The sequence below is a fragment of the Meleagris gallopavo genome, chromosome 1, assembly GCF_905368555.1.
Source record: "Meleagris gallopavo chromosome 1, MGAL_WU_HG_1.1, whole genome shotgun sequence".
Taxonomy (NCBI): Eukaryota; Metazoa; Chordata; class Aves; order Galliformes; family Phasianidae; genus Meleagris; species Meleagris gallopavo.
This window is the reverse complement of record NC_139404.1, coordinates 23,103,479-23,115,961: the sequence shown is the minus strand read 5'-3', so window position 1 is coordinate 23,115,961 and position 12,483 is coordinate 23,103,479. Positions and strand designations below refer to the sequence as shown.

General features: G+C 38.2%; 1 protein-coding gene across 2 annotated transcripts in view; it reads left to right on the top strand.

Annotated features, from left to right (window-relative positions):
- The window catches only part of KCND2 (potassium voltage-gated channel subfamily D member 2), a 270,524-nt gene extending 258,317 nt beyond the window's left edge, over nucleotides 1-12,207 (top strand). For both annotated transcript variants that reach the window (XM_085218809.1, XM_085218799.1), the window contains exons 4-7: nucleotides 2,423-2,521; nucleotides 4,008-4,103; nucleotides 7,153-7,400; nucleotides 8,971-12,207. In XM_085218809.1, the coding sequence (XP_085074935.1) occupies nucleotides 2,423-2,521; nucleotides 4,008-4,103; nucleotides 7,153-7,400; nucleotides 8,971-9,148 (621 nt within the window). In that variant the 3' untranslated portion in view covers nucleotides 9,149-12,207. The remainder of the gene's footprint in view (nucleotides 1-2,422; nucleotides 2,522-4,007; nucleotides 4,104-7,152; nucleotides 7,401-8,970) is intronic.
- Nucleotides 12,208-12,483: the final 276 nt, after the last annotated feature.

Genomic DNA, 12,483 nt, shown 5'->3' with positions numbered 1-12,483 from the left:
ATGCCCTGTCCCTGGAGGTGTTCAAGGCCAAGTTGGATGGTGCCCTGGGCAGCCTGGTCTAGTATTAAATGTGGAAGTTGGTGGCCCTTTCTGTGGCAGGTTGAGAATGGGTTGGAGATTCGTGATTCTTAAGTCCCTTCCAACCCTGTAATTCTGATTCTGTAATAAGTGGTGCAGTACCATAATTATCACTTCAGCCACTGGAAGAGGAAATGAACATACAAGCTAAAAGGAAAAGCAAGATTATTGTTAGTATGTTTGTTCTTAAAATTGAATGAATTTCCTTATAAAAGCCATAAAAACTTTTGTGACTGAAATCACTTACTTATAAGACTGCAAGTTGCATTCTGCAATAGCATCTCCAAAACATCTCAAGATCCTGGTGAGGAACAGTACTAAGAGAGATTTTTCATATATTCTTGAACACAGCATGTGCACATTTCAGCTAGATTCTAGCCATGCTTGCTGTTAGCTGTCATGAATTTCTTCGCTCACTGTTGAGATCTTCAGTGAGCTTGAGGCTATGAGTGCAAAGAAGTATGGTGTTGAGTCATTCCTTGCAGTGAATTATTAGTCATACCAGAGAGATGATCTTGTGGCTGCAGTGACTGGGCTTCTTCTTGCTACGTTAAGCACTCAGGGATTCTCAATCATTTCATGTTGACACTTAATACCAAAGAAACTGAGCAGAAGGGACAAATAAGCTCTCTTTGTTTTCTGGGAATAACAACTGAGGAACTATCAGATATGGAAATCCTGATTAATGTATTAAACTTATTTTTCCAAGTTCTTCACTTGTCACCTTCTGTGCTTCAACAGCCATTAAATTCCTGAGGTTTTCAGAATCAGAAATCTAAGCTGGAAGGTAAGCCCAAACTCTCTCTGTAACTCAAAAAGAACCAGACACAAAAGTTACAGAACTAGAATACCATTCTAGAACTGTCACAAATGCTTCAATTTTACATAATATTTGTCAAGATGCTCTTTTCCTTATGCTTTCCTCTGCACTGGGCAGAGAGGAACACCATGAGGTTCAACAAAGGCAAGCGTGGAGTCCTACACCTGAGGAAGAATAACCCTCACATCAGTACAGATTAAGGGCTGACCTGCTGGAATTCTTGTGGAGAAGGACTTGGTTTTCCTGGAGGGAAACAGGATGGCCATGAGCCAACAGTGTGCTCTTGTGGCCAAGGAGACCAGTGGAATCCTGGGGTACATTAAAAAGAGTATGGCCAGTAGGTCAATTGGAGGTGACTCTCCCTCTCTACTCTTCCCTGGTGAGGCCATACCTGGAGTACTGTATCTGGTTCTGAGCTTTTCAGTTCAAGAAAGACAGAGAACTCCAAGAAAGGATCCAGCAGAGAGCCACAAAGATGATGAGTGGCCTGCAGCATCTCCTTTATGAGGAAAGGCTGAGAGACCTAGGGCTGTTCAGCCTAGAGAAGAGAAAGCTGGAGAGGATCTTAACAACACTTGTAGACATCTAATGGATGGGAGTCCAGTGGATGGGACTAGGCTCTTTTCAGTGGTGCCTGGAGACAGGATTCCCCTTCTCTGGAGACTTTCAAAACCTGCTTTCCTATGTAACCTACTCTGGGAAGCCTGCAGCAGGGGATTGGACAAGATGATCTCCTGAGGTCCCTTCCCTATGATTCTCTGATTCTGTAATGTTGGCTTCTAACTGTTCTGTAAATCAGTGGATTCAAAGCATCCAACAAGATACTTTCTCAGGGATGAAAGTCATCTATATAAACAAGAAGGTTCACTTGAGTACTCTCAAACCAGATCTTTCTCAGCACCTGGATGACTGCGGTCTCTGAAAAACTAAATTATGGATAGATTACCATCAACAATGATGACTATTAAGTCTCATTATAAAAATACACATTAAAATACCAAAAAAAAAAAAAAAAAAAAGGTTTTAAAAGGCCTGGCAGGCATTTAGGAATTTAAATTGGAGACTAAAAACAATCAGTGCATTCCTTTATTCCAAAAACTCAGAAATCTCCAAGAAACCAGCTTATGGCAGTTGTAGTATTATGATTCTCCGACTTATTTCTTCCTCTTTGAAGAATCATTGCCGGAGCAGCCAAGATGAAAGCCATGCTCCTGATCTACAAGGCATAGACATCCAGGAAAAAAAAAAAACGACAGGAATCACTTACATGCTGGTCTGTCTAATCCTCTCTCCAAAATCATTGTTCTTCTCAGCTGATGCATGCAAACAAATAAAAACTTGGTTTTTGCATTTCTATGAGGAAACATTTGTGATTTGCTCCACCTGGAGGACAAATGCAGTGCAACCTTTCAGTGATTGTGACATTGGTATTCACAAGCAGCTGGTTCCAATTAGTAGTTTTAGATAAATAGAATAATGGATACGAGTGCACGTGATGCTCTTTTATTTTGTCTGTTTATGCAGAAAGCAAGACTTGCTCGAATTCGTGCAGCAAAGAGTGGGAGTGCTAATGCCTACATGCAGAGCAAACGGAATGGCTTACTGAGTAACCAGCTGCAGCAGGTAATGTGTTTGTGTCCTCCACCTTCACAGCTTAATACAGCATAGCAGCAGTTTATTCTATTTCTCACGAGGGCACGTCAACTTGGGTTTTTAGGCAATGTTGTCTTTAGAGGTAGATTAAGGAAAGATAAGCTGGGCAATTATTACTGCTGAAGGTACTTTACAGGAGCTGATGATAGGGTAATTTAAAAAACAAAAAAACAAAAACAAAAAAAACACACAACACGCACACACCAAGAGAGGAAATGGCCAGATTGAAACACTGTGCTCAATGTAAGCCGGGTTTAGAGGCAGATCTTATAGAAAAATCTCTTAAGAAAGCTTAATTCATTTGCCTTCTAGGATAAACTTATCTCATTTGGCTTTACGCAGCTAGAACATGGGTGATTATCCCTCATGCTCAGTGAGAGACGTAGATGTAGGGTACTGTTGGCACAGTGTTGCAGAGTGGCAAATGTTCCCTGGAAGTGCCTACTTCATTTTTTTTCTTGGGACAACCTCAGCCATTACTCCCAGGTGCAGTAGGACCACAGGACTGCAAGCGGCCGGAGGCAGCCCCTGGGCTGTGCAGAGCTGAGCACTGAGGGCTCAGTGTTTCTTAGTCCTTGCTACTTTCTGGCAGCTCCCTGAGGGATACAGGAAGGCTTTCATTCCTCTGTGCCCTTTCTGTTTAAGAAGCGTTATAAAGGCTAACGTTTTAGCATATAGCCAGGAGAAGAGGAAGTGACTGTGATTTAGCATAAAGGGAAGCGGTCAGAGCTCTCGATTCCTCTTCTGCTCAGAAGAATTCAAATCACTGAAAGAGACACCAAATGGCTTAATTGCCATGCAGCTTCCAAATACCCCAAAGGTTGAATTGTAATCTTTCCTATTATCCCACTTCCTCCCCTATTTAGTTTTCTGGCTTCCAGTGAATAATTACAAAAGCAATTAATAAACAGTGGATGCTTTCTACTTAATTCTTCATTCTGTGTCAGTAACATCTGTTGTACGCTCTCTGCAGTCAGCAGATTGGGATCACTGACATGACTTTTTGTGTAAGCAGCAATACCACGCATTCTTCAGTGCAGTGAAACGATCCCAAGAGGACAACTCTATTTAATTTCCTTCCAATAAGGCACATTCCTAAGCAAAAAATATTTTACTGTCACTGAAATTTATGTTAACTGTAAGTTTGTACTAATACAAAATTCAAGGCTTGCACATTGATTGCACTTGGAAAATGTCTTAGTCAACCTATATAGGTATTAAAAGACCTAAAATGGAAATATTTAAAAGGAGATGCAAGGGAAGGATAGGAATACTTTGATTTAAAAAGAAAAAAAGTAAAAGAGTAATCGCATCCAAGGTCATTTAGGTTATCCCATGTGGAGCAGGCATTACAGTTATGCTACAGTATACAATCCAGATTAGTTCTGATCAAATACTTGGATAAGAGCCCTCTTGTTCACAAATGAGACTAATATGGAGTTCTTTGTATTAACAGTCCTCCAATGAAGAAGAACAGGCCTTTGTTAGCAAATCTGGCTCTTCCTTTGAAACACAGCATCACCACCTGCTTCACTGCCTGGAAAAAACTACGGTAAAAAAAAAAAAAAAGTTTTCCTGTAAATTTCAACATTAGCCTAATTCTGAATGTTTTCAGCATTTCTTTTAAGTAATAAACCTTTTGTGAAAGTGATTAGTTGGGGAGAAAAGCCATTTTATTATATTTCAAAGCATGGTACCCTCTGCACTTGAACAGGCAAGAGAGAGGCAGATGAGAGCCTCGTCTAGTGTGAAAGGTAATGTGACATCAGCCTGGCCTTCAGTGTGCAGGTGATGGAGCACCAGCACGGGCTGCCCTGGGGCTGTGCAGTCTCCTCCTTGGAGATCTTCTATAGCTGCCTGGATGCCGCCCTGGCGTCCTGCTCTGGGTGCTCCTGCTGGAGAAGAGTTGGGCCTCCGGAGGTCCCTTCTGACCTCAACCATTCTGTGGTTCTATTAAATCTATTTTGCATCTTCTCTTTAAGATCTGGATACGTAGTGGAACTTTGTTATTTCATCATAATGTTACTTTTTTTAATTAAAAAAATATTTTACTTTTTTAAAATAAAAATAAAAATATAAGGTTTTCCCTTTTCAGACATTGCTAAAATATTATGTATTCATATATATAAATCAGTGTTCTCCTTTTGACAACTTTTTCTTGTAAATAAAATGGTCCATTTGTTATATCACTTAGCTAGTGATATGTCATCTCATGGTGCTTGTGTTTTTCCATGCTTACCCTTGGAATACTCATTTTATATAATGGGTTATAGGACAATGTCTTGCTTCCTATTCAGAGTATAATGTAGTTACTTTGCCAGTATTCAGGCTGGGTCCTTTTGGAATATTTTTGAGACATTCTGTACTAGAACCTGATAATAGTAATCTGCCTTGAAATGTTCCACAGTTGAATATTACAAATGTATTTTGAAAGCCTGGTAGTAGCCACAGATCTTATTAAATTCTCATAGAAGTCATCAAAAAATCCATTTGGTGGAATTCAATCCCAAAACATTCACATTTCCTCTAATTATAATGATGTAATATGGAAGCTTTATGTAAGCAACTGTCTGGCCAGATTTTGCATTCCAAAAATTTAAGAGGCAAGTAGAAATTTTAGGCACCCAGATTGTGGAATCTGGAAAGCAGCTGTTTCCTGGTGTACCAATAAGAACAAGATGGCTTCTTAGTCTCTCCTCCTTCAAAATAACTTCTTTTGACTCGGGCTTATGCCAAATGTTAGGCAAAGGAGTATTTTGTTCTTTTCCAACAAATTAAAGCCAATATGATAAAATCTTTCATACTCTATGAAACGTAGCATGAGTAATGTCATGGAATTCTGTGAAAGTTACATTAATAATGAAAATAATTGTACCAAATGTTATATTTTATAGGCCACATTTAGCTGATGCAAGAACAGTTAATTTATAAGTATAATCAAATAGATTAACTGGAGCCATTATATCATTTCAAAATGTTTCCAGTCTCTATTAAAAGTTCATTCAGCAGCCTTCTTTAATGGACCCTGCTAATTGAATTCTGTTGGTTGCTTCATAAAAGTTTTAGGAAGAACAAAATAACTTTCAATGGGAAAATGAGCAGAACTATTGGCAAATAGAATGTAAGCCCTCAAAGAGAATCTGAAGACAGTGATTAGGTCTTTTTTCTTTCTGAATGTACACTGTCCACTTGTGTGATAGTATTCAAAATCTTGTTTGTTGCTGACACATGCCTTAAAGTAGTTGATTTTCAAGTAAATTCTTTCTTTCTGTATCACTTGAAATGGTATTCTTCAATATCAGTCAATTCCACACACATTTATGTTTGAGTGAAGGAAAAGAGAAGAAACAGAAATGATAATAAGCCTATGAAGGTGTTTCCAGTTTTAGCAACAGTTGGCTGCAGTTGATACACTATTTATTTTGTTCACATATTTTGTATTTGCACTGTACCGCAATTCTCCTGGAAAACACGAGCCCCTTTCCAATTAATGTATCCTTCTTTAAGGGAAAAATAGTTTTTCTCTTTCCAATAGATAAACATGCAGCAGGCTAACAAACCTGAAGCGAATGACATATTTTCACTTTGTGAAACAAAGCATAACCCCTAAACATTTGCAGGATATGCAGATAATTCCAGTGATAACTTCAAAGAGTTTAGAAAAAAGGAGGCTTTCCCAAAGTACATGTGAATGTGTCTTAAACACATTCTGTTTAGTTTTGACTTCTGCTTCAAAAATATGTATATGTTCTTTATTTATTTAGTCTCCTCCTACTATAAACACCACAATTTCAAAATATTGAAATCACAGCTTAGTGTGAAGCAATCCCCAGTCACTTACCTGGTCAACATAAACTGCCATTTGCTTGAATTTGGATTCAGCTCTATGACAATCCTATGAAATTACTGAATTTCTGTCTCTGCTGGGATTAAGCAAGAATTGCAAGAACAAAGACCGCTTTATTTAACCAAACAATTCCGTCTTCAGAACTGATTTTGATGTATTGATCCGCAGTAATAAGGAACGTACTTAATGGTTTTATGTGACTGTTTCATCATCTCCTGCAAACAAAAGGTTTATTTATTTGATTCTTTTTCTTTTACATAGATGCATACCTTGAAACAGTGCTTCAAATCCTGCTGTTTAACATGTAATCCAAACTGAAGTATTACAAAGTCATCTGAGAAATGTTTATCAGTTTTACTGCAGTTTTGTACAGCAAATCCTATTTCTAAATGGCATTTAGGGCATTTACATAAGCACCACTTTTATTTTTTTAAATAAATATAATCCCCCATTTTATGGCACTCCACAGATGACATGGACATTCATAGTGCAGCCTACGATATGGTTATGAAAAAGAACTTGGATTATTTTTTCATAGCTAAGTACTTTGAGATTTTGCTCCAGTGTTTACATTTGTACTGGTATTCAGCCCAGGCTACTAGGGGCCGAATGCTATAATCAAGACTAAGCTGTCTAACTCTACCGATTTATTCAGTTGTTCCAATTTAAGCCTTTAAGCAAGCATAATTAATATGTTCATCTTAATTAACTTTCTGCGTCTGCTTTGTTCCTTTGCTGGGTTCTTTTGTGCTAGAATCACGAGTTTGTGGATGAACAGCTCTACGAAGAGAGCTGCATGGAGGTTTCTACAGTCAATAGACCCCCAAGCCACAGCCCCTCGCTGTCATCCCAACAAGGCGTCACTGGCACTTGCTGCTCACGAAGACATAAAAAGACGTACCGCATCCCCAACACTGCCCTCACGGGCAGCCGCCACGGCAGCGTACAGGAGCTCAGCACCATCCAGATCAGATGTGTAGAGAGGACACCTCTGTCTAACAGGTACATCTTAGCATCAGCACACCAAGAGCTAAACCCTCTTTCATGAGGGTTCACTAGGGATACGCTTTGGCCTCCACAAGTAGGCTGGGAGGCTGCAGATATAACTGAAATTGTCATCTAAAAATGGACAGTAGTCCTGAAATAGCCCGTACTCTCTTCTCTCCTAATGTAATTCTAAGATAAAAGAATAGGCAATCTGTTTTCATTTCTACTCTCTTATGTCCTCCCCATAAACCGTTGTGTGTTCTTTGCACAGAATAGCATCCAGGGACTCCAAATGATATAAAGCACCAAACAATACTGCTCACAGACAAACATGGAATAAGAAAAAGTACAGAAGAATGTGCAGTTCATATATACAAGACAAGAAAATGGGAAGGAAAAATTTGTCACTGCTGTTTAGTTCAGAAATTTTTAGTTCAGAAATGATTTAGTTCAGAAATATAGCACAAATGACACTTCCAAATAAGGTAGAAAAAAGGGAAATAAAACTAGATTGCCAGAGTCACAAGTGCTATAGTAATAAGAAAGTGTCTACCAAACAAAAGGTATGAAATAGATAAAAAAATGTATTTAGTATTTTGAGGAGTTGTTACAAAAGTGAGGAAAGTACATTTTAAGTCATTGAAAATCTCTGTGCTCTCACAAATACACTGACTTTTAGGTGTATGTGAGTATCCTCTCTGAGAAAACAGCAAAGGCATCAGGGGACTCAGAAGTGTTTTCCATTGAACTCAGACATGCCGCCATTTAGAAAAGAAGTGTTCTCAGCATGATTTACTAGAAAGATTCATTTTTTAAGTGACATTTTTAGTAGCTTGCTTTAAATAGTTGTTAGGTTTGGATTTCACTTCTGTGAACAATTCAGCACCTTGTAGCTAATGGAGTCTTCCAGCTCTTGGCTACCACAGAGCCCCAATCTATCTTGGATTGCCTGGATCCATCCTTTCTCTGCTGGCAGACTTTCCTGCACACCTCCCATCAAAGAACAACTAACCTAATGAAAAAAAAAGAAAAAAAAAAAAGCAATCCCATAAAAAAATAAAGAAAACTAAATAACAACAAAGTTTGAAATGCCAGTCTCACCTTTTATGAGTTAAAGTTTTTTATGGTGCTGTGATGATGAAGTTCATTAAATCAAGCTTATTTTGTGTTCATATCACCATGTCTTACTACTGAAGGTACATAACATACAAAGGCTCTTACATAAGAATGGCATGGGAGAGTCGGTAGGGTACTGGAAGTTCCGCTTAGTCTCTGCTTCCCTGCAATGTAAGGCACTTGTCAATGCTGTTTGCTTCCCTTTGAGCAGCCCAAATGCTTTCCATGCTCAGAAATACTTAGGTGATGAGCTGAGAAACTTTTAGAAGCACAGAAGGTGGGAAAGAAGGGAGAAACGGGCCATGGCCGTGGGCTGCCTGCTCATGGGGTAGGTGTTGGTAGGGACCTGGTGCCACTTTGTCCCTCTGAGCTCTGTAGCAAGGGAGGGCAGAGAGGATGGCACCGAGCACAATCAGGTGTTCAGGAATATGGACTTGCTTTCATCATGGGTTCTTGTTTCTTCCTCCAGCCGATCCAGCTTAAATGCCAAAGTGGAAGAGTGCATTAAACTAAACTGTGAGCAGCCTTACGTCACTACAGCAATAATTAGCATCCCAACACCTCCCGTCACCACACCTGAAGGAGATGATAGGCCAGAGTCTCCCGAGTATTCGGGAGGAAACATTGTCAGAGTATCCGCTTTATAAAATAAGGAATTATTTATAAATTAGAATAAAGACCACTTATAAGCTGAGCTCGAGCAGAGAGAAATGAGTCCTGAGGAATGAGAGAGCTGACAAAGACAACACCCCCTGATGTGTGTGCCAGCAGCAACGGAGTGAGACGTTCAGGAGAACCACAACAATTTGCCGCTGTCGGTGTCACAGCATGGGAACCAGTGGAGTTTCTACATACTGTTGGAACTGACACATAGTGGAAGCTTCTGTGACCATCCTGACTTACTATAGAGCACAATGAAATGTCCCCATTGATGCTTCTTCTTATCATGAGAGCTCTTTTTAGAAAAAAAAAAAAAAAAAAGAAAAAATATACATAAAACAAAAAAATAGAAACCTGTGTTCCTGCTGAATGCAAAACAAGAAACGTTTTGATAACGTCTTTTTTTCCTCCTGTTAATAAACCACAAACTTGTTGAGAAACTATTTAAAAAAAAAAGAAAGAAAAAATGCTCATAATGAAATATGTTTGTACTGACTGAAAGAAATACAACCGTAATGCATGCTGAAATTATTTGGAGCTGTGATCTCAGTTTACTTTTGTTGTTTTTCAGATTAGGCATGATAAAATATTACTGTAGAAAGGGGCATTTCTGTGCACTTACAACAAGCTGATTGTTAATGTTCCATGGTAGTTGTACAAATAACTTCCCTTTGAAAAATGCAGTATTTCTTATTCAAACACTCATTAGTGTACTAAAGGTGTTCAGTTAGTTCAATATTTACTATTGTTTTATCTTGCTTCCTAGGTACTGTTACAACTGCAATAAGTCATTGTACACCTGTTGTATCAGGAATCAGGATTTGTTTTTCTTTAAGGTATTTTACACAACTTCATCTACACTATAAACTTTTAATGGCAAATATCTACATAATCTTACAGCCAAAGCGTGCGCCACAAATGTGCTATTCAGTCACTGTTCTTTTTGTCCTCTGTCCTTTATTTCTATGACAGTTCATTGTCTGCTCCAACATTACCATACTGTTTGGGACTTCAAGGCTACTAATGAACAGGCATAGTCCCTAGTTCTGAAGACATCTTGTCTCATTCTGTATTTTCAGAACAAACCTCTTGTCCCAGTGTACTGTTGCAGGATCACTCCCATTTGAATTGAGATTAGAACAAAGGTTGTTTGGGGATCATTTATCATTTCTCTCTAAACTTTCCCCATGGATGTTCTGCAGCATTCAGAGTGTTGGCTGCAGCAGAAGACACTGAAAGACATTCAGTAAAAACAATGGTGAAATTATTCTTGCAATTATCTACAAACTTGAATACTAAAATTTGTTTGAGAATTTATATTGTGTCAAGATATTTAATTATATAAGAACATTGATAAATACTGGGTTGGGTCTCAAAGCTATACAAATGTGACTGATTTCTATTGGAATTTGCCAGTAGGCAGGTCTAACAGGTACTATGAAAGCTCTCCTAGTTAAGGTTTTTTGGCTTCATTTTTAGAAGACATTGATGTTAGCAGAAACCTTTCTGATAAAAAATGACATTTTTCTTCACGAGAGTGCATTCAAAGATGTATCATAATGCTTCCTATGTACACAAACTACCATAAATCCTATACATCAAATATACATGGAATATTTGCATATCAGTACATACATATATACATCAAGAACACTGGATCAGAAATAATTGCATGTCTGCAAAATAAAATATGCATATAAATCAAAAGGCTCGGTACATTAGTGGCCATTACAATAAATGATTAACACAGTTATTTAATAGTTTGAGTAGTGTATATTTCAATATAGTATTTGTTAGCATTCTACTGACCTTAAATTTTACATTAGGAGATGGCACCCACTAAAAACTGAAACTTGCTGATAGTACACTTTTTACAGCACACAGATATTTCTCTGTACCTGTCAACAGAGACTGAAGAGTAGATGATGGACTATCATGCTACAGTATATACACCAAAATATAACAATGTCACCTATTAGAATTGAATTGCAATTAAAAGGAATATATAATGTAATGCATTATGCTTTTTTCTTACTGTTTATTTATTCAGAAGCTTGGTTAATTTGCAATTATCAACTCGCTTTCTGTGCAAATCAGTACAACTTATTGTAAACCGAGCTTCTAAATTTCTTTCAGATTGTAACAGGTAGCAGAAGCACAGATTGTCCTGTGACAGAAGAACACTCACTTTGAGTAATTCTGATGTCAACTACGTGGTGTTGCACGCCTCTCTTTTACCCTGTTAGAAAATTGCGGTAATTCTGCTGAAGCTGGTAGGATACCTAAGTTTTAAAGGGGTTAACATGAGAGGTAGAATGGACCTTGAGCTTATAGTTACATCCTCCATCTACCCATGGTCACTCATAAAAAACTGGCTTGGTCCCCACCTCGTGCTGAAAGAACTATTGACATAAAACTGCCTTTACACTAGCAATCTGCAGCAACAGCTTAATGCCATATGGTACTTCCTGAATAGGAACATCATTAAATAATGTTAAAAGGCAGTTACCAAACCCAGTTTGGGACAGATTACATACAACCCAAGAAACCTATTGACTCCATCAGTTCATGTGTCTCTCAAAAACTCTTTATTCTCCTTTTTGCATGGACTAAAACAATTGCACTAGAGCAATACACTTGCATAACGGTTATATCCCAGAAACAACCTGTACTCTCATTCTTAAATTACAGTTTAGGGAATAATTTAGTATGATTTTGCAGAATTCTAGTCTTGTCTCATATCTCCTCGTCACATGCAAAGTCATTACATTATTCTGAATTTGGAAAATACACATTCTTTTGGTGTTTTAGGTGATTTAAATGCTGTTTTGGTAGTGAATGACTGTTGATGACTGTGTAAAATGCATCTGTACTGTACATGAAATGTAATTATTTCTGTGTATCATACAAAGAAACCGAAGTTGTTGTTTTTGACAATTTTGTTTGACAGTCATATATCGTATTTCAGAAGGCAGCATAATACATGCGTTATGCTGAATAAATAGACATTTGAGGAGTACTTAAATAAAACATCTGCATGCTTGAATGGGTCAACCTAGTTTTGAAATAACTTATTCATGGAACTTTTTTTTTTTTTTTTTTTTTTCCTAACATGATTCAAGGAGCACTGAATCTGAGGGCAAGGAATTTCCCCAATACTAGTTCCAGGCAAGCACAGCTGAGCTCATCATGTAATGGTCACCAAGACCACACTCCCGCAGCTGCACAGCACAGAGCTGCCCTACTCAGTGTGGCAGCCACCACAATTACCTTCCACATTCCCTTTGCTAGTAGAGCTGCTAAAGGAGCCCTTTCTATTTCC